The sequence below is a fragment of the Lepidochelys kempii genome, chromosome 25 (assembly GCF_965140265.1).
Source record: "Lepidochelys kempii isolate rLepKem1 chromosome 25, rLepKem1.hap2, whole genome shotgun sequence".
Classification (NCBI taxonomy): Eukaryota; Metazoa; Chordata; order Testudines; family Cheloniidae; genus Lepidochelys; species Lepidochelys kempii.
The window spans coordinates 8,678,274-8,706,032 of NC_133280.1; the positions used below are offsets into that span (position 1 = coordinate 8,678,274).

At 50.5% G+C, this 27,759-nt stretch overlaps 1 protein-coding gene across 7 annotated transcripts; it reads right to left on the reverse strand.

Moving 5' to 3' along the window:
* On the reverse strand, positions 1-27,468 carry ZBTB7A (zinc finger and BTB domain containing 7A). Of its 7 annotated transcripts, none has more exons than XM_073324392.1 (4): positions 27,172-27,468; positions 11,886-12,278; positions 7,492-8,696; positions 1-3,005 (listed from the first exon to the last, which is right to left on the reverse strand). In XM_073324392.1, exons 3-4 carry the CDS (start codon positions 8,679-8,681, stop codon positions 2,552-2,554), a joined length of 1,644 nt encoding a protein of 547 aa, XP_073180493.1. In that variant the 5' UTR covers positions 8,682-8,696; positions 11,886-12,278; positions 27,172-27,468; the 3' UTR covers positions 1-2,551. The 7 variants fall into 7 exon arrangements, with proteins under 7 accessions (XP_073180493.1, XP_073180494.1, XP_073180492.1 ...); XM_073324393.1 differs by lacking the exon at positions 27,172-27,468 and adding an exon at positions 25,224-25,954 and having other exon boundaries at positions 11,915-12,278; XM_073324391.1 differs by lacking the exon at positions 27,172-27,468 and adding an exon at positions 25,224-25,954.
* Between the last annotated feature and the right edge of the window lie 291 nt (positions 27,469-27,759).

A 27,759-nucleotide genomic window follows, 5' to 3' on the forward strand; every position in this document is an offset into this window, starting at 1 on the left:
TGGTATCACTGTATCCACAGCAGGCACTGTGCTGCATCAGTTAAAAGTCACACCCCTACCTGAAACAGTTATACTGGTACAATACCCGTGTGTGGACCAGGCCTAACACCTACACCACCTTGGCCCCATTACAGTGGGAGTAATTTACAAGCCACTTTCAAGGTCTTTCTGTGCTAGCAGAGGGTTGTAAAGGCCTTGGTGTAACTGAGCGTTAGGCCCTGATCCCGTTTGTTTCAAGGAGTCCGTGGCCCATTTCGGACCAGGTTAGCCTGCGATTCTGATCATCTCACACGTAGGTCACGCCCGCATCTTTTTGGGACTGAAACTGGGCACCGGGTGAAGTTTTGGGCACTCTTCTAGTAACCGCAGCAAGGAAAGGACGACAGGGCTTGAGGTGCGGTCAGCCCCAGCGCCCGTCTCCTCCACCCCACCACGTTAGCTCTGTGCACATCCCCTGGGCCAGTCTTTCAGTGCCCGCTATTCAAATAAATAAATTAGGCTTTGCCTCTGCTGGACAGTAAATACATTGGTGCCAGTCTGACGGAGAACTACCCATCTCAGAAGCCTGTGCATTTAATGACCCAGCCTGAGGGCCCCAGAGGAGATACATTCCAAACCCCAACTCCAAAGCCTTAAAGGAGAAGCAGCCCCAGAGTGCTTTTATTTCTACCCCAGCAGCTTCCATCTCCAGAAAGATTCCCCGCACCTTTCAGGAAGACCTTAAATAACCCTTTTCTAAAAAAAACAACCCTGGGTTTTAACTGCTTTTAGGATGCTCTCATCTGATTCCTAATATACTGGGGGTTACCCTGCTCCGAGAGATTCTTTTACTTAACAGAACCAACTAATCAAGTGCTTTGAGATCCTAGGATGAAAGCTGCTATAACAGGTGCTAAGAGCTCAGTCACACAGGCGCTGTCCATTCCATGTCACGGTGGCAAAAGACTAAACGCCCAATCTTGTCAGTTACTGATCATTAACTCCCGGCAGGCCCAAAGATACAGAAGAATCCTGCCACATCCCAGAGGTAGCTCCAGCTTCAGCTCGAGGGGAGGATCAGAGAGGCTGACTCATCGGGGAAGATTGAATAATTGCTGCATCTTGAAAGGCAAGGTTAGGATTCAGGATGCAACAATCTGATCTAGCAAAATCTACCCTCCGCTCCGCTCCTGTTGGGGCACAATTTGCCAAGCACCAGAGCAGGCGATAAGTCATAAAAGTACAAAACTTGCTCATTCCTGAATCAGAGGTTGCCTGGAATTTTATTAGATTGCTCAGATTCCTGCCCGATTCAGGGTTTTCAGTGTGCTAGGGAGAGAGAAGTTTGGTGGCCACAAGGCTATCTTACTAAAACAGGGCCTTTAATGCTACAACACATTACAAACTATATACATGCAGCACTCATGGAAATGCAGCCACCTCTGGGGTGGAGGATAAGAGTGAGGCATACAAATGTGCTGCCCAATGGGTGGGTGAGGGGGAAATGTTGGCCAAGGACTCTGCAAACATCCTCAGGAAAAGTGCCCCAAAGATCTTTGCACAGAGCAGAGAGGGCTGCCATTTTTGTCCAAGAGACCCTCACGCAGTAACCCCTAAATGGACCAGTGTATCTGCCGAGGAAGGAGTTCGCACCTATCACAACGTGCACTCCCTGGATCTCAAAGCACTTCCCAAACCTCACACAAAACAGCGTTCGCCTCGTTTTACAGCTGAGGAAGCTGCGCCCTGAAGAAGGAAAATGACTTGGCCCGAAGTCACCAGCAATTCTGAGGCAGAGCCAAGATTGAACACAGGAGCCCTGCCTCCCAGTCGGGAACAAAGCGCCAATCTAAACCTCCTGGGGAGGGTCACAGTTTCATCTGGCATCTAGGCATTTCAAACGTGATGCTCGGAGCAGCCTTGCAAAATTCTGATCACCCACCCACGTGGCATGAGCAATCATTCTTAAAAAATGAATATGTAAAATATCATCAGTTTCCCCCCATCCAATTATCATTATAAAAATTATGCACCAGGTGATTTCAACCAGCTTTGCTCAGCATCAGGCCAGAAAGGATCTGAACTCCCTACGGCAGAATCAAATCCCTGATCAACAAAAGACCATCTCAGGCATCAGGAGCTTTCACTTGCCAATGAAGAGAAAGCTGCACTCAATTCTTTCCCATCCAGTCAGATGGAGGCACAAAATGTAGTGACTGCCCAGGAAGAATCCATTCACCTCTTGGAATTTTTCTCGCCTTTTTTTTTTTTTTTTTTTAAATAGATGCATCTCTGCCATTTTTTAAAGTGTGTCTGGACACAAAATAAAGCTTTGGATTTGCATGGAAGCTTCTTTCCATGTTATAGACCAATCTTTCAACCCTCCTGATCTCACACTTCCTAAGCATCTGCCTTCCAACGAAAGGTCCTTAGCTATTAGAGGTGTCCCCATGGGACTGGTTGTGGTGGGAGGACTGGAAACATTATATCTTTTTAAAAGGGAGAGAAATATTTTAAAGAGAAATCGGAGGAAAGTACTAACTAGATTTTGTGACACTTTTTTTTTTTTGGTTTAGGAGAGTCCTTGTGTGTTACCCTCTGACGACCCCTCCTCTACATTCAATCTTCCTGATGCTTCATTGTTAGAACTATCTTCAAAGTGCTGCTCCTGGCCATTTTTCTGCACGGTGTCCTCCTGTGATTCTTGTCTCTCGCCACCAGCTTCAAAGCTTCCGTCTTCGGGGTTCCCTGTGGGGGCGGGCAGGGCGCTCACATCTCTGACCCGGGGCTTGCGCCCCCTTCTGGATGGGATGCCGTTGCACCCATCTTTTTTAAGGTGCCTGTGCAAGTGGTCGGATCGGACGAAAGTCTTGAAACAGCTGTCGCACTGGTAAGGCCGCAAGCCCGTATGCACGCGCATGTGGTTCTTCAAGTCGTAGTTGTGCGCAAAAGCAGCCCCGCATTGCTGGCACAGGTAAGGCTTTTCACCTGTGTGCTTCCTCATGTGAACTTTCAGCTTGTCCTGCCTGCACGGGAGAGAGACATGGTGTCAGGGAGCGGGGCTGGGATTCTGCGCTTGAACACAGGGTTGCCATACGGTGGGCAGAGCCTTCACCTTTATGCCACCATGTGGTGACCGGGGGAGGAGCCTTCACCCCCACCACACAGCAACCCTCCCACACCCAGACACGCAGCGATTGGAGGGGGCTTGGAGGGGGCTTCACTCCCACGCAGCCACATGGCGACTCTCCCTCACCCAGGCGTGTGGCGACCGGAGGGAGGACCGTCCACCTCCACCCTGCCATGTGCTGACCCTCCCACCCAGACCCGCGGCGATTGGGGGAGCCCTGTACGTTCAGCACCATGATCCCTCGGGGCTGGTTGTGCTAAGGACTGGGAGATTTCCCACAGGGAACGAGCTGGCTCAGCCCCGTGAGAACGGGCTATGGAGCCTTCCCCTAGCGGAGGGGGGCCGCTGCCTGCTGGCCTGCGTGATGCGAGCTGGTGGCCGAGCGTCCACATCCCCAAACTCCCCACTAGAGTTAACCGCATGTGAACCATGTGGTGGCCGTTTCTGCCGCAAGGCCGTGGAGGCAGCCCTGCGACTGGGACCTGGTGCGCAGGAATCCGGAGGCACATGTCCCTGCTTGAGCAGAGCACGGGTCCATCCAGCCCAACAGCCTCTCACCGACTGCGGTCAACATCAGCTGCTTTCGAGAATGGTTCCACAACTCCCCTTTCCCTCCCAACAGCTATGGGATACCCTGCCCCGGGGAAATTTCCTCCCAACCCCCATTAGTTAGGGTCTGGCTCATGCTCTGACACAGGAGGATTTAGATCCCTTCCAAAATGTTTCCTATGTCCTTATAACTCCGGCTATCCCCGTTCCCCTGGTAAGCGTGAGAGTGTCTGTGAGTGACGGAGGCCTCGCTCACCAGCACTGATCTTCAGACACATAGAACTTCCTGAAGCGGCCTGCTTATACTGTCGGGGCTTTGGGGCAAGCACAGGTGTTTTGGGCTGTGTCGTACAGCACACAAACAATGGGGCCCTATCCCATGACTGAGGAACATATCCCGGTGAAAATTCTGCGGCAGACTAGAACGAGCCAGCGCAACCTCAGAGCTTTGCTGACCATTTTTCGAAAGAACTGGAGTGCTTGCAATGAGTCAACAACTGGTCTTTGAACAGGCCCCAAAAGGGGAAGAAATCGGCACAGGTTTTGAAAAGGCCACCCTGTAGGTTAGCAATGGGTTAAGTGATTATTCCGTTGGCTCCCGTTAAAGGAACATTGTCCAAGCGTTTAAGCCGAAAATGTAATCATCATTGGAAAAATAAAAGGTTTTCTTAAAAACTGAATAGTAACAGAATTTTTTAAATGATTTTCCTTTCTTTTATGATTTTCCCCCCAACATTCCTCACTGGGCTAGTGCAGGAAACCCAGAAAGTGAAACTGACTAGAAACTAACCTCAGACTGACTAGCCCTGTGCAATTCTCCAAGCTGAGAGAAGCTCAAAGGGAAACAAACAGCGTAAGTGGTGATGAGCAAACTAGATTATTTCCAAGTGCCTGCTTTATTAGTGTAGGGCGTTCTCAGAGAGGCAGTCAGTGGGGCACTGGGCTAGCACTCAGGGGATTAGGGTTGTATCCCCAGTTCTGCTGTTGACCCCAGTCATTTTACCTCTCTGTCTGCCTTGTCTATTTAAACTGTGAGCTCTTTAAGGACTGTCTCTCACTCTGTGTATATAGAGGGCCCAGTATAACCGGATCCCTGATCTGTTAGCAGCTGTCAGAGTACGGACAATTTATTATTATTAATTATTATTGCTAGCACAGATAAGGACCTTTATTTTTAACAGATGAGCTTTAACCTGCCCATGTCTCTTTAACGAAGGGAGTGGCGGGGCACAGCGCAGGGGAAGCTGTAGGAGACATGCACAGGAAAGCACATGGTGACTCAGCACCCAGAGGGGTTCATGGGAAACCCAGGCTGCAACCCTGGAGGTCAAAGGGAAGGCAGCAGAACCCAACTGCTCTCATCACCTTCATTTGAAAGGATCAGATCTTCGGTAAAAAGCAAGAGACACAAGGGTTCCTGGGCTGGCTAGACCAACCCCCCAGCCTTCGGGACCCCAAAGGCCTCACGCAGAGCAATGCAACATCTGACAAAGATCGACAGGCACAAGTCAGATGAGCAGAGCAGGAGGGGAGCAGGACACCAGTCAGGATTTCTGTCTGGAACCCAAAAAAAGATTTTCCATAACCCTGGCGTTCGCATGACTTAGCATTTCTGAGGTCAACAAACTGCAGTCGTAAACAGGGGGTGGAACAGCAGGTCTTTGTGGGACAGCTGTGACATTGGGTCTGCAATTAAAGGGCATCCTTGCTAATGTGGGGAGGAGGGTAGAGGGGGGCAGAGAGGATATGGTGGGAGACAGCCCAGGCTATAGATGTCCTGATTTTGGGGGTTTCTGTGGCCACATACGGGCTTCCTGGATTTCAGTCTGGAAACTCGGCCTTAGCACATTATGAAACAGCCTTGTTTATAAGTGTAGGCTGGGCTCAGGGCAGTGTGTGTGTGTGACAAAGAGATACAACCACACAGGCGTACGGCAGGAGGGAGAGATCAAAAAGCGATGAGGTCGCACTGCCTCATCATCAAATCTTTCTCCAAACTCGCCCCAGCAAGGCGAGCACTGCGTTCCCACCGGTCTCTATCCCCCGCACACCCACACTTTGTAGCTGGTAGGTAGGCAGGATCTAGTAACAGGACAGTGGCTGTCTGCATCTCAGCTAGGACATGCCCAGGAGACAGACACATACTCCGGCTTCTCAACAGCACCTCTGAGAAGGTGGGGCTGGCTCACGTGTGTGTGAGCGCACACTCGTGTGTACATACACTGCATGCACCTATGCATACCACAGATGCGTTGCTTTCAAGGACTCTGCCCGCTCCGTGCTGGCAGATTCACTGGCAGGGGCGGGAGGCGTCTCTTGCCAGCCGGTCAGGGCCAATGCCTGGCCCGCACCAGAGCTTGAGCTGGCCCAGCGGGTTGCAGGAGTGGTACAGCCGGCACCCTAGCCCAGCAGGCCCACTGCATTATCTGCATGCCACAGCTAACAAATGCAGGGCCCTCTCGCAAGGCAGTTCTCCCCACTGCATTGCTGGGTAGATCACCGCGTCACATCTGCACACAGCTTTCCATGCGAGTGGGCCAGCCTGCTGTTCACACTCCAGCAGGTGCAGCTCCCTTTGCTTTCAGTGGGACTCGGCCCGATCCTGCAAGGGTCTCAGCACCAACTCCTCAGGCTCCCGCTTCAATGGAAATCAAGGGGACTGAGCCTTAGGCACGCGGAGAGCTGGGTGTGATGCGTCCTCTCCCCTCGCCGCTTACTGCTCTCACCCATGAGGCTGCTGCTCCACCTTACCCAGTCACTTCTGATTTACACCAGCAGGGGGCAGATCAGAATCAGGCCCATGAGCTCAGCGTTTACTTGGCTTGATCCTCCCCCCCAGGCTCCACGCGGGAATTGAACCCCACTGGTGCTCCTGAGTCCAGGACTATTTACGTAAGCAGAAAACAGGCTCAGCGGGCGAGGCTGTTTAGCTTCTTTGTCAGCCAGCCCACGCAATCGCTTGGCACCGGGCGGAGAGATCTGGGCGGAACCCCCAGCCTCGCGCTGCAATCAGACGTGAAGGCTGAAACGAGGAGGCCTCTTTGTAGCACGTGGACTAAAGTGAATCAGAGGAACTCGAACAATAACCCCTTTCTTCGGCACACCCGCAGCAGAGGGAAGCACAGACAGACCCGCATTAGGAATAGGACTGAAACAACCCATGCCCCTAGGGGGCCACAAAAAGTTGATTTTTAAATTGGTGGGGGGAAGGGGGAGGAAGAGAGACAGTCCTGATCCCTTCCTCTCGGAACCAGCATCATCAGGCAGCAGCAGCTCTGCTCAGGGCAGTTTGCAGAAAGAGAAAGTTTGCAGAGGACAGGCCAAATTCTACCTCCAGATCTCTTTCCGCAATTCTACGGGCTCTGGATGTTTCAGTCTTTAGACAGGGCCATTTCTAAAGGGTCATCTACATTAAACAGCCCCTGCTGGCCAAAGAAAGCGACTCACCCAAGGATGGAAAGGATATGGGGGTGGGAAACTGCTCAGAAATCCAAGCTCCCCCAGATGCCCAGCCTACACTGGTCCACTTTGCAAATCCCAGGCATGGCCAAGATAAAATCAATGACTATAGAGATTCGGGGCATTTGACATTGTTGAAGGACCCCAATTTCCAGAAGGGTGGCTAGCTCAGCACTTTCTAAGTCAGGGTTTCTCAAACCGGGCACCCAAAAAAAAAACCACTCGTCACTTGCCCATCAAAAAAGGAAATGACTCACTGCAGGCTGGGGGGATTGTGCAAGGCTGATCCACCCCACACCCACCCGAGCCATAAGCAGCCAGCCAGCTTGTGCAATACCACTCCTCCGCCCTTGATGCCCCCCTCTGCCCCTCACCTGGTGAATCGGACTTTGCAGATGTTGCACTCGTAGGGTTTCTCGCCCGTGTGGGTGCGGATGTGGCGGGGCAGCTTGCCAGCTCCTTGGATCACCTTGTCACAGATGGGGCACTTCTGGAATGCTTTCGCCCTGATCTTCTTCTCCACCTTCTGGGACCAGGACGGATACACGTCGCTATCATGAGAGCTGCTGAAGTATTTCAAGTAATAATCCATCACCCCGTCGTCGTCTTTCTGGTCGTCCTCACCCAGCTGCTGCCTTCCCACGGAACTGATCATCTGCTGCAGCAGGGCACTGGCGGCCAGCCCGTCCACCTCTCTAGCCTCAGCCTCCTCAGCCTCTGCTCCCCCAGGAACGAAGCTAGGAGAGTTACTGGCTTCCTGCTGGTCCAGGTGACCCCCTGAAGCTGCCTCCTCTTCTCCTTGTGCCGTCAGGCTGTGTCCACTGTAATGTCCATTCTGGGAAGGTGGGAATAAGGCTCCCGGGGCCTCCTCTTCCTCTCTGTCCAGCCACATGGCATGGTTGCTGTCGGGGTCACCGTCGTTCACCTTTGGTCTTTCATTTGGGGGGGCTTGTGAGTAGAAGTCCATGCCGTTGCAATCCGGCTCCTTGTCATCCTCTTGCCCTTGGAAATTCAGTCTCTGAAGGTCTCTCAAGTCTTGGTTGGTCCATGGAAAGTTGCCTTGGTGGCCGTTGATGGGGTTGCTCTGGAAGAACTCCAGGTACTCTTTTGCTCTGAGATGGTTCCTTTGATCAATTTGATCTACTAAATCCATCTGGTCATTTTTGGCCAGAATCTTCCTCTCTAGGAGATCCGTGCAAACCTCCGTTACTGCCTGGATCTCCAGCAGTTTGGCGGCATTGAGGATCTCGTTGACGTTTGAAGTGCTGACGGTCAGGGTCGCAGTGTAAGCGAAATCGAGCAGAGCCGACAGGGCGTCCACGCTCACAAAGTCTATCTCATATACGTTTTGCTGGTCCACCACTAACCCTGAGGTGAAGAGCTTTTTGAAGTATTGGCTGCAGGCCGCCAGGACAGAGCGGTGGGTGGGAAACTCCTGACTGTCCACCAAGATGACCACGTCACACAGCAGCCCGTTGTTCCTCTGCTCGTTCAGGCTGCTCAGGATGTCGCTGCTGTGATCGGGGAACGGGATCCCGATGGGGCCGTCCACGCCACCAGCCATTTTCAACACCAAGGGCTGGGAAGAGATGAGAAAAAAAAAGCAGGATCAGATCTAGAGCCCTTCATTGCTAAAAGGCGTTCGGACTGTAAAAAGCATCTCCCACCATGGGTCTTATTTATTGTCTGTTGGCCTTTACATGGGGCAATCTATGTGCCAGACATGCATGCAGCCTTCATACTAGACATCCAATGCACCCGCCCCGGCCCCCAGGTCCTCTTTGCACTGAACATTTCTACAGTCACAGACTTGGTTGGTCTCTTGCTCCTCCCACCCTGCCATCTCTTTCGGAGAGATCCCCTGCTAAGTCGCCCTAGGTCTGAGAAGCAATCGGAGAAAAGAAAGAGAGAAACTCATGGCACAATCCACAAAGGACTTGCTGGGGAAGGAGCGAGACAGCTTCAGCAGCTCTGGTGCAATGCCTGGCTCAGGGCACACGCACCAACACATCCCGCCCTTTGGGAAGGGCACAGACAGCCACAGTACTGAAGAGCACTGGCCTGTAGGGACAGGGAAATAACGAAACCTTCCCCAGCCTGCTGCCCAAGGCCCCACCATAGGAGGACGGGCCCAGGTCAGAGACCTGAGGACAGCGGGGATTTTAACGCTTGTGGAATTAGTAGGGTTCCCTGTGGGAGAAGAGAGACAGGACTTGGGCTCGATGGATATGAAGGGGCTTCATTATTGACACTGCCGGACACAGACAGACCCTGTTGTTCTCTGGGCCTCTGTGGCTCCTCACCCTGTGCCGCCAGCCATCACCACACGGCATCCACCTAGAGTTGTGGAAGCTGCTGAAGTTTATGCAGCAGAACCGAGGACGCCAGTCCACTGTAACCCGGCTGAAATGAGCACGGCAACCTAGCCCAGCTCCCGGAATAGCCCCAAGAGCAGCTGGCACAGCGAGCAGAGAGGCCACGGACCCAACGGGTAGTGGAGGTTGAATCCCTCTTGCCCCCATGAATCGTCCCTCTGGTGGAGTTTCTCTCTCTGCTCCAGCTGGGGATGCATGTGGGCACTGTGCTGGCTGGATTTACCCTCCCCCGGCTCTGGGAGATAGGCAGGCATCAGCCCGGCTGACAGGCGGGGACGTGAGGCCCAGCATGGATTAACGGACTTGCTCGAGGTCACGCAGGAAGCGTTCGGCCGTACCAGGAATTGAACCCAAGCCTCTCACATCCCCAGCCCGGTGCACAACCCACTGGGCCATCCATCCTATCCCAGTGGGCCACCGTGCAGCTGAGTAGCGACCCCCATCCCTTTAGCTGCGTTGCCTCTCGTAGTGCCCATGGGCTTCACCTCTGTTCCTTCTCTGCCCGCATGCACTGAATGGAAGCAGGGTGCCCCGGTGGAGCACTTTCCATCACACCCTCCCCCCACTCACCCAGCTGCCTGTGCTCCTGACATGCCAGCTGGACACCCCAGCAGCCTTTCCACCACCTTGGCAGACTGAGTGGAGGGGCCATCTTAGCTCCCACTGGACCCTATAAAACCTCAGGCTGTACCTGTGCCCCCCTCCCCTTTCCCCAACGAGCCCCGCTCTGGCAGTTGATCAGCTGCACTCCCATTCATGGAAGGAAAGAGCCTTGCGACAAAGCTGCTCTTGAAACGATTGGGAAGCGCTGACAGCGTGCTTGGCTCTGTACAAAGGCCACTGTTCACCTGACGCGCCAACCTCACACACGTTATTCTCCACGCGAAATACCTATTTCTAACATTCTTAATGAGCCCTAGCAGGCGAGCTAGACAAAGTGGCTCTGCTTAACTTCCTACTGTGGCCATTCAGACCCTTTCTACTTTCTCAAGTGATCTGCCAGCCAGGAGTAACGGCAGCGTTTTGGTCTTGTGGTTAAGGCACTAGGCTGGGAATCAGGTGATCCACGTTCAATTCCAACCTCCAGCACAGAGTCCCTGAGCAACCTTGGGCAAGTCACTTCACCTCCCTTGGCCTCAGTTTCCCATCTGTAAAACAGGGATAGGGATAATTCCTGTCTCCCGCCCTCTGTCCGTGTTGCCTGTTAAGACTGTAAGCTCTTTGGGGCAGGAGTTGGCTCTCGCTAAGTATGTACAGCACCTGCTCAACAGACCTCCCACCTCAGCAGGGGTCTCTAGTATAATACAATCAATCATAATTAAGGCTAAGATTTAGTCATGGGTCTTTTTGGTAGAAGTCATGGACAGAACATGGGCAATAAATGAAAATTCACAGCCCATGACCTGTCCCTGACTTTTACAAAAATACCCCTGCCTAAATCTCTACTTCTGGGGCCCTGTTCCAGCCCTGGGGGTTGACTGCCCTCTGGCTGCTGGTCCTGCCAGGGACTGCTCTCCGGACAGCCTTCGGGCACCCCTGGGGCTGCTGCTCCAGCCATCCCGGGACTGCTGCTGCTTGGGCGATCCCCAGGGCACCCCCAGGACAGCTGCTCAGGTGCTTCCCGGAACCAGCCACACTGGCCGCTGTTCCAGAGATCCCTGGAGCCAGCTGCCCAGGGACACGTGAGCAGCAGCTGATATGGCTGGACCCAGAACAGCTGCTCGGGTGCTCCCCGGGGCCACCCCCAGGATGACTGCTTGGGCAGTCCCTGGGACCAGCCACACTGGCGGCTGCTCATGCAGTCCCCAGAGCCAGCTGCCTGGGGCCCCCCAGACCAGCAGCCGGTGTGGCTGGCTCTAGGACCACTGCTCAGGCACTCCCCAGGGCTGCCCCCAGGACCGCTTCTTGGGCGGTCTGTGGGACCAGCTGCACCGGCTGCTGCTCACGTGGTCCCCAGAGCCAGCTGCCTGGGGCCTCCCAAGTAGCGGCCAGAGCCGCTGGCCCCAGGTCGCTCCAGCAGCAGCTGATACCGCTGGCCGTGGGGTACCCAAACAGCAGAAACTGAGGCCCTGAGAAGGGACGTGACCTGTGCAAAGTGAAATAATGAATCAGTGGCAGAGTCAGGCACAGAACTAACTACACAAGGAAGCAATTGATAGCGCTATGTTACAGCAGGGGTAGGCAGCAACCGGTCACAATAGCTACAGTTGTAAAACAGTCTTTATAGACATACACACGCCTACTTTCCTTAACTTTCCCAGCAGCACTTTCAAGTTGAAACTTTCCATGAGTTATCTCAGCCCAAGAGGAGGGGATTTTGCTGCACTTTCCTCTATTTAAAAAACTCCTGCTACCTTTTTGCTCACTCAAATAGCTTAAAGACCAGCTCAAACCTCGCCCTGAGGTCCAGCCTAACACACACATGGGTCAGTCAGGGATGAAATCAAACGGGTCCTGGATGGATGGTTTTGGCGTTTGAGAGCGCTTCTCACAGCAGACGTTCTCCAAGGGCTCAATCCTAATGAAACGTATCGATTTGAGCAGCAGCAAGGCACGAACCAGCTTTAAAATCCCAAAGTTGCATGGTGCAAGTGCACCCATCCAAGGAAGCAATTGGGAGTCCCTCCATTCACACTGATGGGAGCTGCTGGAGAAGGGCCTTAAGCACATCCATTAGAGGGTAGCCACTAACACGCATCAGCTGGGCTGTGGTGCCTCACGGCATGTAAAATGCAGACGCTTTACAGAGGTTGAAACATTCCCGGCCTGGAAGGAACGGACCCCAGCTGCAAGGGATGAAATATGGTTGCACAGGTTAAAACGAAGCACAAAATTTGACCTAGATTCTGGGCTCATGGGTTTTTGAGATGAAGTGCAGAGATAAGGGAGGAGGAAAGGTGGTTAAAGCCCTGAATGGGGACTCAGTAGATGTAGGTTCAATTCCTAGCTCTGCCACAGACTCTCTGGGTGATCTTGGGCAAGTCACTTCATTTCTCTGTACCTCATTTCCCCCCTCCCCCCATTTGTAAAATGGGGGTAAATAATTCCTTCCCTTCCTCACAGGCTGCTGTGCAAGGATATGTTTATTAGCAATGGTAAGGTGTTCAAATACTACATAGTACCTAAATAGATGGAATTGGCCTAATTTACAATCATGCATCCCCACTGACTCACGGCAGCTCACAAGTGGGTGACTATGGGCAGAATTCTGCCTTTGAAAATAGGAAGTGCCAAACGTGCAAGACAGACTGCTATCCCGCTAAGCGAGTGGGTTTTGGTCTGGTCCTAAAAATGCAATTTAGAGATTTCCCCAGATTAGATGCTGGAGGGAGGTTCCCCCCCTTTTAGAAAGAATTTGAGTTGGGTAAAGGATTTAGAAGTTTTGGGAAATAATCTTTTGGCCAGCCAGCCTGCAGCACTCACACAGCTGGCGTTTGTCATGCCCAGCCATAGCTGGGGCACAAGGCAACCATCCAAGCAAGGGTTAATCCCACACAACTTGGGAGCCGGGACAATCGACAGCATAGTGTGGGAATGGTGCTGGGTCATGAGACTTTCCAGCCTTGGCATGGAAAGTGGTACACTTCACAACTTATTCTGGACAAAATGCCTTTTGTGTTGATCTACAGTTCAAATTTACAGAAGCTGAGAACGTGAAGGAGCTTAAAAAACATATACACTTCCTAGCACATCTTTCCCAACCCCCCGAGTGAGCATCCTCAGTTATCCATGAGCAAACAGCTTCTGTATCACAGCAGCGCTGGTTAGAAAACTTCAGCCAACAGCACAAAGGTTTTTCACCTTGCCTACCGCTTGCTAAGTTCTTCCGAACAGCTGGCAGAAATCACACACACTGTTCCCTTATTCAGGGACTCTGAATGGCAAGGTTATTAAAACACGCAGAGGGTTAGTAATGGGACAGGGAGACTTGCACCCTTACGGGTTGCAAAGCATCCCATGTCAGTAGCAACTGTAAGGCCTCATGGAGCCATGGGGTTTTCGGTGACTTGTATGAAATGAGTTTGATGGGTCTCAGTGCAGTGCCCAACGGACAGGTGTGCTGAGGGCTTTCAGGCTATGCACAACTGCCAAGCCGAGGGCTGAGTGAGCCACAGAGCCGCAGCTGACCTAAATCTCCCATGCAGATTTTTCTCCAGCTGAATACGACAGTCTACGCTCACTGTCCTAGATTGCGTTGCTAGGTGCTGTTATAAAGATGCTACGTTTCACCCCAGAAGGGGCTGCATTTCAGAGGTTCCAAAATTATATCCATGTGTATCAAGGTACACTATCAACTTTAAATATAGTCAATTTGAAAAAAGGGTCACACAGTACCCCTTCCCTCAAAGGGCCAAACAACAAAGGAAACTAACTGAAACCTGGTCTACACTAAAAAATTCTACCGACATAGCAGTTAGGGGGTGGTCTGGTTTTTTTTTTTTTTTTTTTAAGATCAACGCAGCTATGCTGGTAAAAGCCTTATTGTAGACAGAGTTATATTGGTATAACTGTGTTTATGTCAGTACAGTTCATGCTGTTTTACTCAAACCAGCATTAGCTATACTGGTACAAGCATTTTTATACCAACCTAACTGCATCCACAGTAAAGGTTTTTGCTGGGATAGCTGTACCAGTAAAACTGTTCTTAATGTAGGCCCAGATTCTGCTGGGGAAACACTGAAAGGGACAATACACAAAGGGATATGAAATGTACAAAGTGGAAGAGAAATACTCCCCCCTACTCCCGTCTCTTCCTATTTCGATAATCTGAGCTGTTACTTGTAACAGGGAAGTTATTTTCACACAGAAAGGTCATTTTAACTCCTTTCAGGGCTTGCAGACAAATTAATTAAAAAAAAAAAAAAGCAGAAACATGACTTGACAACTCACAAATTGTAACTGGTTTATTTAAGACAGATTCCAAAATGATTGCCATTGGAGTCAGCAGTTTATGGGAATTTGGAAAGGTGAGGTTTTGAATTCAAGTGACATGCCCATGTCATGTCAGGGTCAAAGCTAAAATGGTTGATGTCATGCTGTTTAATGACCAGGTTTGCCTGAGGGAAGAGCTTGTTTAATTCTTTCTCACACTGTCCTGCATTTATTTAAAGTTTAGCTGGATGAAAGGAGGAATCTGATTGGCTAATGAGGGCTCTGAACCATATGGTATAGGCAGATAAGTCACAGGTGGTTGGTTAGCCAGTAAAAGTACTAGATGTTTGCAAAGCATCCTTCCTCCTGAAGATCCCAAAGCACTTTATAAATAAAGTACAGGGCTCCTTCCCCGCTGCCAAAATGCCACCAGCTCTTGCAACACATCAGCTGTTTAATAACAATGTTACACAACAGTTTAGGGCTAAATCATCTCGCTCATTGATGAGAGGGACGGACAGCTTCAGGGTCCCATTGTTACTTGGTTTTAAGGAGCAAGGCTTCATGGGAATAACAGCATGGAAGAGCTGAAGGTGCGTGCCATTTGACCCCAGATGTCACACAAGGCCACTGCTTATGTCCTATTGCTCAGGGTACAGCCAGGAGTGCTGCTGAGGATTATTAAAATAACGTTGCTCTTTAAAAAAAAAAAAAGGTCAACAGCTTGCTGCCCAAAGTCCAAACATTACTGGATCCCTCACTCACCACCAGCTGGAGAAATGGGAATTTTCCCCACTATGAATAGCTCACCCCCATTATAGGTCACACAACGCAAGTCCTTGTCTGTTCAATTTATATTTAGGGAACAGTCATCCTCGTTCCCCCTTCCCACTCATTGTCTGCAGCCCTTGATCTCTTGAGAGAAATGCAGCTCTCAGTCCATTCGGAGCATGAGCCATCTCTGCCGCCACCAGTTTCTGCAGCATTACAGGGCAAGCCTGAGCAAGTCTCTTCCTGCCTAGGATCCTCCCTAAACTCTGCAGAGGCCTCAAGAACACAGCACAGAGCCAACGGTGGGAAGATGGCAGTCAGGAGGAAATGAAGCATTCCTAAAGTAGGGTGTTTGCCTACTCAGTAGCAGCCCGTTTCATCTCTGCCATGCCACCATGTCTCTATTAAAATTCAACCACTTCCCAAAAGGAATGTGCTGTTGGCAATGTAGTGCCATCAGAGTATCTGAATTACGTGGACCTTCAAAACAAAAGGATGTTCTTGAGATGAAGATCCTGGATGTCAATAGAAACCAATGACATGGTTTAGAATATTAAAAGGCAATTTAGAGCTAGTGCAAAGCACTGGATTGACAGTGTAGGAGGATGAAATGCTCTGTATTAACAGATAAATGGTACCTCCTTAGCAATGAGAGAACTTTTACATTCACTGATCTCAATGGGGGGTACGCATCATTTTCATTTCACTGCTGGAGTAACAGACACAGAGAGAGGGTAAGCGACTTGTCCAAAGTCAATGAGCCAGGAACAGAACCCATGTCTCCTGACTCCCCATGCTGATTACATTACCTCCCTTTTTATCATGGGTACCCCAGAATACCCCCCCAACCCTGTTCTGGAAAAGGTGGGCCTTGGCACTAGTGTCTAGTGTGGCAGTGGCTTTTTGACGTGAACACCTCTCTACTAGGAACCAGAACTGACCACCACGTGCGTCTCAAGTCAGCTGCTGCACAGATGTCAGATGGAAATGACTTTCAGCCACCTCCCCAGACCGACTTGTGAATCTAAAAGCAAAATGCCACACAGGCTATTACCGAACCCCAAAAGGTGCATTTTGTGGTCTCTTTTCCTTACAAACCATTGCCATGTTTGGATCTTTTGGACTGCGGCTCTGGGGCCACAAACCCCAGATTTGTTGACTAAGGCTGAAATGGATGAGATGCTGGAGAAGGCACCAGCATACCTAGATTATGGCAAAAACAGATCCATTTCAATCAAATCATTAGATGACCTGCACTTGTCCTAGGGTCCATCACATAACCTGCCCCCATTCACCTGCCAGACCCAGGTTTGACCTGCCAGAGATTTGTCTCTTACTGCTGCGGAGAAGAGCACGTCAGGGTAGAAGCAGCAGCAAGGCATATAGGGATACCAGATCCCCATTTTATGACTCTGCTTTTTATACCAGGTACCTGTTCAAGGGTAAAAGTAAAAAAAACATTTTGGATTTTTTTACCACCAATTCTCCAGCCTCTAACTACAACGAGTTTTGCTTGCTCCCCATTTGTATTTATGGTTCACTTCTTAGCCCAAAGTACTGTACAAGCCATATACTTGGCATGCAGGAACTACCCACCACTGAAATGCAGCCACCTCTGGAGTGGGATGTACACAGCACACAACAGTTTACAACATGAAAAGAGGACTCCCACATCCCATTAAATTCCCCTGGCGGTGTTAGACAGGAAGACTATAGAGTAATTACTCAATCTGAAGTTTGGAAAGAAGTTGAATTAATGCCCATTGGTCTTCCAACAAGTGCCGTGGGACGCTTGACCATAAGTGATAAAGAACCTTGGTTTTACTTCACATGAAAAAAATACAAACACCTCCAACAGTGCAGTACTGTGCAGAAGTTCCAGTGATGGCAAGTGACAAGGCAGGTTTTCCTCGGAGCTCTCCTCTCCGATCATTGACCAAAAAAGGGGCAAGGCAACACGGAAAAACCTCCTTAAATCGTCAACCATTTCCTCGATCAGAAACGGCTGCATCCTGTGTGTGCCTTCAGAGAAGCCAGTCTAGGGCCGATATATTTGGCAGAGCATCTGAATTGGTCAGGGACATTTGCATCTAAAATTGGCACAAACAAAAACTCCAGTCTGTTGTTTTGGCATCTGAATTCTTTTGAGTTAGATCTTAAACTCAGGAGGCAGACAGGTCTTGTCCAGTTCCCAGCACTAGGTAAAAACCATCATCAAAAGAACCTCTAGCATTAGGCAAATACCAAGCATTACCACCACCCAGAAGTATGGGTGGAACTCCTGGAAACACATGGCATTAGCAGGTAATTCAGCAATGCCCCATCAGCTGGGTAAGTTACGGAGAGCTGAGGGAAGGCATCCCAAGCCACTGATTTGAAATTTACAAGCCACCCTGTTTACAACAATTTTAGCATTCATATTTTTTCCTTTTATTGCTGTGTCAAAGATGAAAACAGCTGAGGGATGACTTAGCAAAGATCCAGCTGACTAGATATCATTTACCGCCCTACTCCAGGACATGCTGACCAGCCATGTGTGTTGGAGAGGCAGTGCACTGGAGTGGTTAAAGCAGAGAATTGAGAGTCAGGACATTCAAGTCCTACTCCCAGCTCTGCACTCAGTGTGTTTACAACACTGCAATTAAACACCCCTGGCTGGCCCACATCAACTGACTCCAGCTTGCAGGACTGTAAAGTTGTGGTGTAAACGTTTGGGCTCAGGAGTCCCAGAGCTTGGGCTCCAGTCCAAGCCCAAATATCTCCACCACACTTTTACACCCCTGCAGTGCGAGCGCAAGTCAGCTGACAGAGGCCAGCTGCAGGGGTTGAATTGCAGTGTGGACATACCCTAAGTCACTTCTTCCCTCTGTACCTCATCTATCGGACAGGCACCTCACCACTCAGCTACCTCAGAACTGGTCTGACACACAATTTCATGCAAAGCTCTTTGAGATGCTCATGTCAAAGGCGCTATTAAGTACAAAGGATTAGGGACAACCCTCCTCCAGCCTTGCCCTCCACCAAATCACTGAAACTTCTGCAAGGAAGAATGTCTATCTTCTCCTCCTCCTCTCTCTGACTAAACAGCGACCCAGATCCGTACTTCCTCCTGCATAGAGCTGGGATGAAACAGGGAGATAATTGCTACCCAAATTGAACTGACTTCCTGGCATCAGTGGTTCTGTTTGAATGCAATAAGAGGTTAAAGGGCTGGGATTCCTCATTGTAAGAGAGGAGATTATTAGGGACACTGCACCCCACCAGCAAAGAGATTCATTACTTGTCCTTCAGTTTCTGGCACTGTTAAAATGTACATGCATTTCACATGACGACCCAATAGAGAAAGCCTCTATAAAAGGGGATAATTTCTTCAGTCATATGTAAGGCCCTACTAAATTCACGGCTGTGAAAAACACACCACAGACCGTGAAATCTGGTCTTATGTGCATTTTTACCTTATACTATACAGACTTCACAGGGGAGACCAGCGCTTCTCAAACTGAGGGCTCTGACCCAAAGAGGTTAACGGTGCGGGGGGCGCTCACAAGGTTGTTGTAGTGGGGGTGCGGTATTGCCACCCTTACTACTGCACTGCTTTCAGAGCTGGGAGGCCGGCAGCTGCTGGCCAGGTGCCCAGCTCTGAACGCAGCACCCGGCCAGTAGCAGCGCAGAAGTAAGGGTGGCAATACCAAAACACGGCACCCTCACTTCTGCACTGCTGCCTTCAGAGTTGGGTCAGGACACCAACAGTTACAAGACCAGGAAATTTCAGATTTAAATAGCTGAAATCATTGAATTTACTATTTTTAAAATCCGATTACTGTGAAATTGACCAAAATGGACTGTGAATTTGGTAGGGCCCTAGTCATATGGCTATAGAAGATGAGCGAGATATTAAGAGATTCCAAGGCCAGAAGGGACCACTGGGATAATCCAGTCAGACCTCCTGAATGTAATCAGGCAAGGGAACCCCTCCAAAATAATGCCTAGAGCATACTTTTAGAAAGGCATCCAATCTTGATTCAAAAAATGGTCAGTGATGGAGAATTCATCATGACCCTTGGTAAATTGTTCCAGTGATTAATTACTCTCACCATTAAATATATCTGCCTTATTTCTAGTCTGAGTTTGTCAAGCTTCAGCTTCCAGCCACATTCCAGCCATATTAGACCTTTCTCTGGTAGATGGCATGGAATAGCTCTTTATTAAATATTTGTTCCCCATGTTGGTACTTACAGACTATGGTCAAGTCACCCCTTAACATTCTCTTTGTTAAGCTAAATAGACCAGATTCATCGTCTGATGAGGAGGACAAATCCACTAGGATTTAGTTTAGAGACTAGAAAAATCAGAGGCAGTGTGATCTAACTGGTAGAGACCTTGGACTAGGAGTTAGGAGACTTGGGAACTATTCCAGCTCTGCAACTGACTTGTGTGACCTTAGGCAAGTCACCTCACTTCTTTGCGCCTCTGTTGTCCTCCCTTTGTCTGCCTCCTCTATTTAAATTGATTTATTTGGGGGAGGGGGGCAGAGTTTATCCCTTGCTGTGTGTTTGCACAGTGCCCAGCCCCTCAGGCCTCTAGGTATTACCATAATACAAATAATAGCAGAAGGGAGGAGCGTGAGAATTAAGATTGTGGAGGGTAAAGTGAAAGCCACTCCTTTTTCTGGCTGTGCCACAAGGCAAGTGGACACCTGACAATGACAACAGGTAAATTCAGAACAAAAAGCAGTATCGCTCTATGTAGGGCCCTACCCGAGATGTTCTGAACTCAGAGAGGAGTGGCAGGTGCTCCGTGTATCTCAGGACAAGGCCTACATGGTTTGAATGTTTTACCATAGGAATAAGAAAAATACTATAGCTGATTATTAAAGGACTGGCTATTACAGTCAACATCTGTGGCCATGCAAACTAACTTGGGGTAATCAAATCTTCCTGCTTTATGGCACATCCTGATTACTGCAGGGGTCAGGAAGTACCCACGTGTGTTGCATCACACTTTCAGAGTGTATTGGGGCAGTTCACCTTCTGTTGAGGCATCAAGTATTGGTTAACATCGGAAGCAAGACAGTGATTAGATACCAATGGTCTGACCCAGTATGGCACATCGTACATTAAGACAAGGAAACCCTTCAGTTAAGGCATAGCAGAAGCAAGCCCTACACGCGGCTAAATACAACCCAGCCCAGCCAGCTAACCTATAGACGGGCAGCACAGGAGACACCAGGGGATGATTCTATGCTACGTCAACACACGGCCGTTTTAACCACTGACATTAAAAAGTAGGGCAAACTTCTATGTTGCAAGGTTTGTCTTAACTGGTTATTCCACCCAGACCTCCTTGCCAATTTTCTCCTGTGTCATCAGGGATCACATTTAATCTCACAGGAACGTGTCTTGATACACGTATATGTGTAGTAACACAGTCAAGACCTGTGTGTGTACCAAACCTGTTTGCTTGTACACTACAATAGTGCACTATTCAAACAGTCAGACACCAATGACAATCTCCTCCCATACACATGGTTTAATGGGAGGTCTTTTTTTCCACTGCTGGATCAAACTCTCAAGGCCAAGAGCAAATTTATCTGCATGCCTATCACAGTCCAATGGACTTTCTCCTCCCCCTAAGTTTCTCTGGTATTGCCATAAACAAACAAACAGATTGTGGTGATTTTAAGATCATTACTTATTTTTAAGAGGGAAATATTTAAAGTGACCAGAATGCATCACTACAAAACCACAGTTAGGATAGGATTTTCAAAGACAGCTTTACTTCCTGAAATGTCCAACTCTTACAGTCTCTGGGCACTTAACTCCCTTAGGAAACCTCAGACTTCACCATTTTTGAAAAGGGGGAATGGGGTGCGAGGGAGCATTCCTGGAATTGAATTAGTTAAGACATGAGGGCTTCTGTTTTAAGGGCAGAGTTGAAGAGTTGTGTCTTGTTGGCTCTGTAAATCTGAAGGCAACCAAGCTCTGCACACACAAAAAAGAGCCAACAAAATTTCAAAGATCAACACCCGTCACCAAATAGTCTTGGCATCAGTCTGAAGAATCGCCATTAAAAAAAATGAAACAGGCTCCAGTGCTAACCCACTCCACAGCACACCAACTAGGAAGGACTCTCTGACCTCACCTGGCAGGGGGCCATGGCGGGACTCTGGCACACAGTGGAGGAGAGGGGGTGTCAGTCCATAAATTTCCATCTGGACTAGAAGATGGTGAGGATACAGGCCTCCTACAGAGGCCATGTTTCTGTTCTAGCTACTTGGAAGTCAGGGCACAAGTGGACACCAGGCATTTGAGGCCAAATCCTGCATTCCTTACTCAAGCAGGACTCCCATCATGCAACCAGAGCTTCTCTCAGAGCGTCAACCTTGGGCAACCTGTAGAACTGGGCACCTCAGGACTAGTCCCCTTCATTCCCAAATCACTTCTTCGCAATCCCATCCTTTATTGTTTTATCTACACATTCTCTTTTCAATTCACGCACCCCTCCCATGACGTCTCACCCCCACATGATCTCACGCACATTTACTATTCTGTCTTGCAAACAGACATATTCAGGCTAGCTTTGGATATGTTTTGAAACCTAGTTTCCCCACTGCCCTCGGACTCCGAGGCCCAGTCAGTCATCTTCAAAACTGCAACCATCTTACAGCTTCCCTTTTGAGTCTCTACTCCCCTCCACCCTGACCAAAACCCTCCCTCAAATACGTTTCCTTTCCTGCTCCCTCTAGCTTTAGAGTTTAAAGGTCTCATGTCATTCTGATTGCCTCAAAGGCCAATAATCTTTTCCATACCAGGAAGGAGAAAATAAAAAGACGAAGGCTTAGGTTCACTGACAAAGCAAAGCACACAAGGCAGGACCGGCACTTATGTAATGCCTGGTTTGTGGATAAGCAGATAGTTCTTGTCTTATTGCTCATTACTTGAAGTGCAAAAACAAATCCCAGCAGTAAGCATGCAATAAAATAAATTCCTAGGAACTCTGTCCTGCCATTAACTTTTTTTCCTCCAGCGTAATACTTGATTGTACAGATACGAAGGAAGGGAATGCTGAACAGCACCTCCTGTCCTCTCTACTTGTTGGGGCAGGAGACTTTGGGTAAGGAGAGAATATCTACCTGTAGCAACAAGCCCAAGCTCCAGTGACTTGCACAGCACTCTATTGAAGATGCATTCAGAAACAGGAAGGGGGGGGAAAAAATGGTCTACTTCCTGGTTTCCAGTGCAGAATAGCTGGGTTTGTCAATCAGAACTTTAAGAGCGCAATCAGAATAATAGATGGTGTTAAAACACATTGGGTAGCACTGCTCCACATGCATGATCTGCTGTGAAAGGAGTGTTACGTGCCCTTCCAGAGAATGAGGTATAATTTTGGGGCATTTCAGACCATGACTCTGAGGGGCTTTAAAGAACAGTAGGGATGGAAAGAAAAAATGAAAAAGAAAAGTAGTCATGGAAGTGCTAAACACCCACAGCGAACTCTGGGGCTGTGTGTCATTGGGGACTGAGGATTTACTACTCCTGTCTGCCACCTGCCGCTATGCTAGAGCGCACCAGGAGTCCGTCTCCCACTCCTTGTCATACCAGAGCAGACCACTAGCTCCCCTTATTGAGTCTTGTCTTCTACCTAAAGCCATACCAGAGCAGTCCCGTTAGTACAGTGTCCCACCCCCTGTCATATCAGAGCAGAACCCACTTGTGGTCCTGTCTCCCAAATAGAACAGAGGCCAAAGCCTAATGCTTCAGAAGAAAGTGAAAAACCACATCATGCACTGGGTCTTTGGGGTGAAATTCTTCTCTGACTCCACAAGTGATCACCCTACGCCCTGCTCCACAAGAACAGATTACTGCCATTTGGACAGCTAAGAACATTATCCAGTCCTTTCTCCAGAATCCATCCGCAACATTTGAGCTTTCGACAGTGTGATGCAAGACTATGTGCAGCATCAAGATACTGTATGGGAGTATGAGGAGAAACAAAACAATTGTCTCAGGTATTTGTATAGAATCCCAATGCCTGTCTGACCTCATTTACTCCTGTTCTGACACCGTATTGGAGCTGTTCCAGGATTAGCAGGATGCTCTGAGTTCAGGTACTGAAGGCATGGACACACTATTGACTGGCTTGCAACGTGACCAATCAGAAGAAGAGAAAAAAACAATCCCATTTCGGATCCAAGGGTCATGAGATTTTGCACAAATATTTCTCACCATCCAAGATGCTAATTTTCTCTCTCTCTTAAATATTGCTCATCAAAAGGCTTTTAATTACAAAGACATGCTGGTCTCTCCAAAGTTCAGGATGACTGTTTATTGCTTTGATTAGCAAGATAACAAGTGGAAGTCTAATTGTCTGTCACAGATGACTTTGCGTTCAATAAACGTAGTATCCTAAGACTGTCACTTTTAATCAAGATTCAATGGCACATCTCCAATGTTCGGGTTTGATTTTCAAGTTTACGAGTGCAATTTCACAGGCCTAGATTTCTAAAACAGGCACTTACGTTCGGATGTTCAATTCTAAACTGGGTTCTAAAATTTGTACTTTGGCACCCAAATAACCACTTAGGTGAACAAAATGCTAATTTAACAGCTTAATGGTAACACTGGCCCAGATTTTCAAAGATATTTAGGCTCCTGACTTCTATTGAAATCAGTGGGAGTTAGGAGCCTAAATACCTTTGAGGATCTGGGCCAGGGTGCCTCAACTTTAGACTTTCTAACTTATTAACGAGCTTTGGGTTCACTGACAAAAAGGAGTTACTTATGGCTGCAAAAGCGTAGCCATAAAAAAAACACCTTTCAGTCTTCAATTCCCATTCATACAGATTAGTACAGTACTGGAGTTGGCCTGACATACAGAGGTTATGGGTAGCCCCAAGGCCAGCCAAAGTCAACGGGATCCTCCAGTGCTCAGCACATGCCCTTAAGAAAAAGTAAGTATAGAGTATGGCTAAGTATGATCCGATCCCAGTACCACAATGCAACAAGGTGCATTTCTGAGCTCAGAAAAGGCCACACAAAGCCACAGATCAGCATAAAGCACGGAATGACTTTTATCCACCATCTAATTCATTAGAACTCCGGCACTGCAAAACTCTCCCTATGCACAATTAAGGCATGGTGGAAAAATCCCACCACCTCATCCGCATTTGGGTTGTGCCGCTGCACTCCCTCTTTTCCCAGAACAAGCCTGAACAACGGCCAGAATGAATATTAAACAGCAATGGCTCCCCTCCAATAACCCGTTCAGAGACTTTAAAAAAAAAAAAGAAAAAAGTTTAAAAACAGCATCCGTAAGCAAACTGCTGTAATTGGTAAACCTGCTGCTTTCTCCAAATCAACCCTCATAAATGACCATAGGTTGCTCCTTCACTCTAAGGCAAACTGTAATACTCTGTCACATCTCCTCAACCAAAGTACTAACAAAAAAATCATGGAATTAACTGCTTCTCTGCTGTTGCACTGCACACAACCACCAATCCTCATCCTTCCACCTGCTTAGACTGTAAACCCTTCAGGGCAGGCATCTTCTCTAACTATTTGTCCATAAAGTGCCTAATACACTTTGGGAACGATATAAATAATACATTTAATGGCAGAAAATTAGCAGAGAGGTGGGTAATCTTGTTAGTTTAACTCAGGAACCAGCTGTAAATCCTGCCAAGAGGCCATTACAGGGAGTCAGGACCATTCGCTGTCCAGGCTGCTGCTTGGAAATAATGGACCCTCCAGGGAACCACTGGGAAGTCTGCTAAAAATGCTGTAGTAAGTAGAAGATGTAGGTAGCCATATTGGTCCTCAATGTGATGCATTTTATTAGACCAAGCAGTAGCTAATGCACAAACTTTGGGAGCATAAAGATCCCCGAGAAGAATGACAGAAAGGTCTGACATCTTGTGAACTGTAAGCTACATACAGGTTCAACAAATTCACATTTAACATTTTCCATAATCTCAGTATAAACCTTTACCTACAGAGAACAGACAGCAGCACTCCCAGTCCCCAGCTAGCTAGCTACCTAGCAAGGAACCAGCCTCCAGCTCCAAACCATGGTCACCACAACTCACCCACCTGTTATCTAATGGACCAGCCCCGCAAGAGCTGTGGTTCACGATGGGAAGCATGCAATGACCTTCAGATATATTTCCTGGCCTCTATGGGAGTTTAGACTGGCTCGGGGCCCAAAGCATGGGCTTGATTTATAGCTCCCTGATCCCCAACTCAAGGATCAGCTGTGGTTTCAGACGAGGAGGGCCAAGGAAGGCCCTGAACACGGGCCGAGGCAGAGAAGTCCCTCGGTCCCACTAGCCTGAGCCAGTGATGCCGAACCCTTTAGGATACTGGCTTGGTCTCCACATTCCAGCCTCTGCAGCAACTTGCCAGCTTCGAGACTCGAGGGCTGCACCGCTCCAAGGGGGCTGGCAGGGCGGTTTCTCCTCTCGGTGCCACTGACTGGCTGAATCCGTGCACAGCCAGGCCGATGGGGAGGGGTCCTCCCCAGGGCTCCCCCCCACACACACACACACCCTGCAACGCGCCGCGGGGGGGGGGGTTGGGGGGGGATGATCCAGCTGCAGCCTGGTGCCACTGCCCGGGGGCGTGAGGCGGGAGCCCAGGAGCTGCCTCCCCACGCCTGTTCCGGCTGCCAAGGGAGGGGAGAGCCGGCTCCCCTTCCCCGCGCACTGGGGCGGCCTTGTGCTCCTGGGCGACCTTGGAGCCAGCCCCCCCCCGGCTCCCTGCCCTGGGCTGGGCGCCGAGGCCCGGCCCCGCCCCTCCCCCCTCAGCAGGGCGCCAAGCCCCACCGCAATCCGGCCCCCTCCCCGCGGGAGCCTGGCCGCGCGCCACACCCCTCCCCTCGCCGGGCTGCCAGCGACCAATGGAGGCCTGAGCTGGGGGTGGGGGCAGGAGGCCGGGCCTGAGCCCTGCGGCCACCACCCAGGCTTGGGCCTACACTAGGCCCCGCATCCGCGGCCTTTCCTGAGCGCGGGGCCGGGGACCCCGCCTCCCCCGCCCCCGGGCTGGGCTGGGCTGGGCTGGGCTGCCCGTGAAGGGGGCGGGGGGGGCCCCGGAAGTGCCGGGGAGGGGGGGGGGCGCTGCCCCGCTGGCCGAGCTCCTCTCGGCGGCGCCTCCGCATCCCGCCCCCCACTCTCGCAGCGCCCTCGGTCCGCCATTGGCCAGGCGGAGCCGGGCGGGAAGGAGGGGCGGAGGTCCTCTTCCCATTGGCTCGGCCGCCTGCCTTTCAACACACCTCCCGGCCAGGGTTGGTTTGGAGGCGCCCGGCCTTGCGCGGGGCAACCTGGGAGTTGTAGTCCGCGGCCCCATTGCACCTGCAAGGCCGAGCGGGGCGGGGAAACTACAACTCCCACGAGCCTCCTTTTCCCACCCCTCTTTGCGAGTCTCCCCCCCCATTTGCTTGCAAGCCCCCCCTCAAAAAAACTCCCCCCCCCCCAGGAAGCACCAGCCCAGCCAAGTACAACGTATGCACGCAGCAGAGAATAGAGGGTGGGGGTGGGGGGGGACTGCATTAACTGCATGGCCGCAAAGTTATTTGCAACCCCCCCCAAGCTGCCCCCCCACCACATTGCAACCCCAGCACCCTGGACCAGCCTTGCTACTGCCAAATGCGGAGAGACAAGCAAGCAGATTAAAAACACCCTCCCTAGAACGTGGAGAAGAAAATGAATCCCCCCCCCCGCACACACGCGCGCTGCTCACCCTCTGCCCCCTCCCTTTGCAACCCCCCCTCAGCTGCTATAAATTCTCGGACAACCCCCCCCCCCCCGCCCCATTAAAAAAAATCTGGAGGTTTATAAAGTTGGGGGGAGGGGGGAATAAAGTAAAGGACAAGCCAGGGGGAGCGGGGCGGGGGGGGAGGGACTTTCCTCCTTCCAAAGCAGCCTCCCTGTTCGAGGTGGGGGTGGGGGGGGGAAGCGTGGGGGGGTGTGAAATGTCCCCTTGATTCAGCACCTCCCCACCCCAAAGGGCCACCAGAGACAGCCCGATCCCCCCGGAGTCTTACCTTGCTGGTCCTGGGGGTGGCGGGGCTGGGGGGTGGGGGGGGGTCCGCCTGGAGTTTGGAGTCAGTTCCCGGCCAGCTCTCCCTCTCTCTCTCTGGTGTTACTGCCCCTACTGTAACTGTATATGCAAAGCCCCGTATGATGCTGAACTCCCTTCCTGGTTTCTCTAAGGGCAAAGGGGTCCTCCCTTCTCTTAAAGGTGCAGCAGCCTCCCCTCGCCCTCCCCCGGCGGCGAGCCTCAGTGGAAGGGCAACTCAAACAGGCTCTGCCAGTCCCAGCAGACAGAGAGAGAGAGGGCAGGACACACTCCTGCCCCGGCTCCCCAAGAGATCCAGCCTCAGCCCCAGCGGGAGAGGGGATCTGCACCATTCCCCCGCATCCCTCCCTGGCTGCAATCCCTGTTATCTAACCCAGAGCACACTTGGGGAGAAGGGAGCTGTTGTGTTCCCAGACACACACACACACACACGTGCTCACACGTGGAAGCAGTTTGTTTGGTCTCAGCTGCTACAGCCCCCCCTCCCCCCCCCCCGGGAAGTTGGGTCATGGCTACAGGCATGGGGAGAGGTGGGCTCTGGTTCCCCATCTCG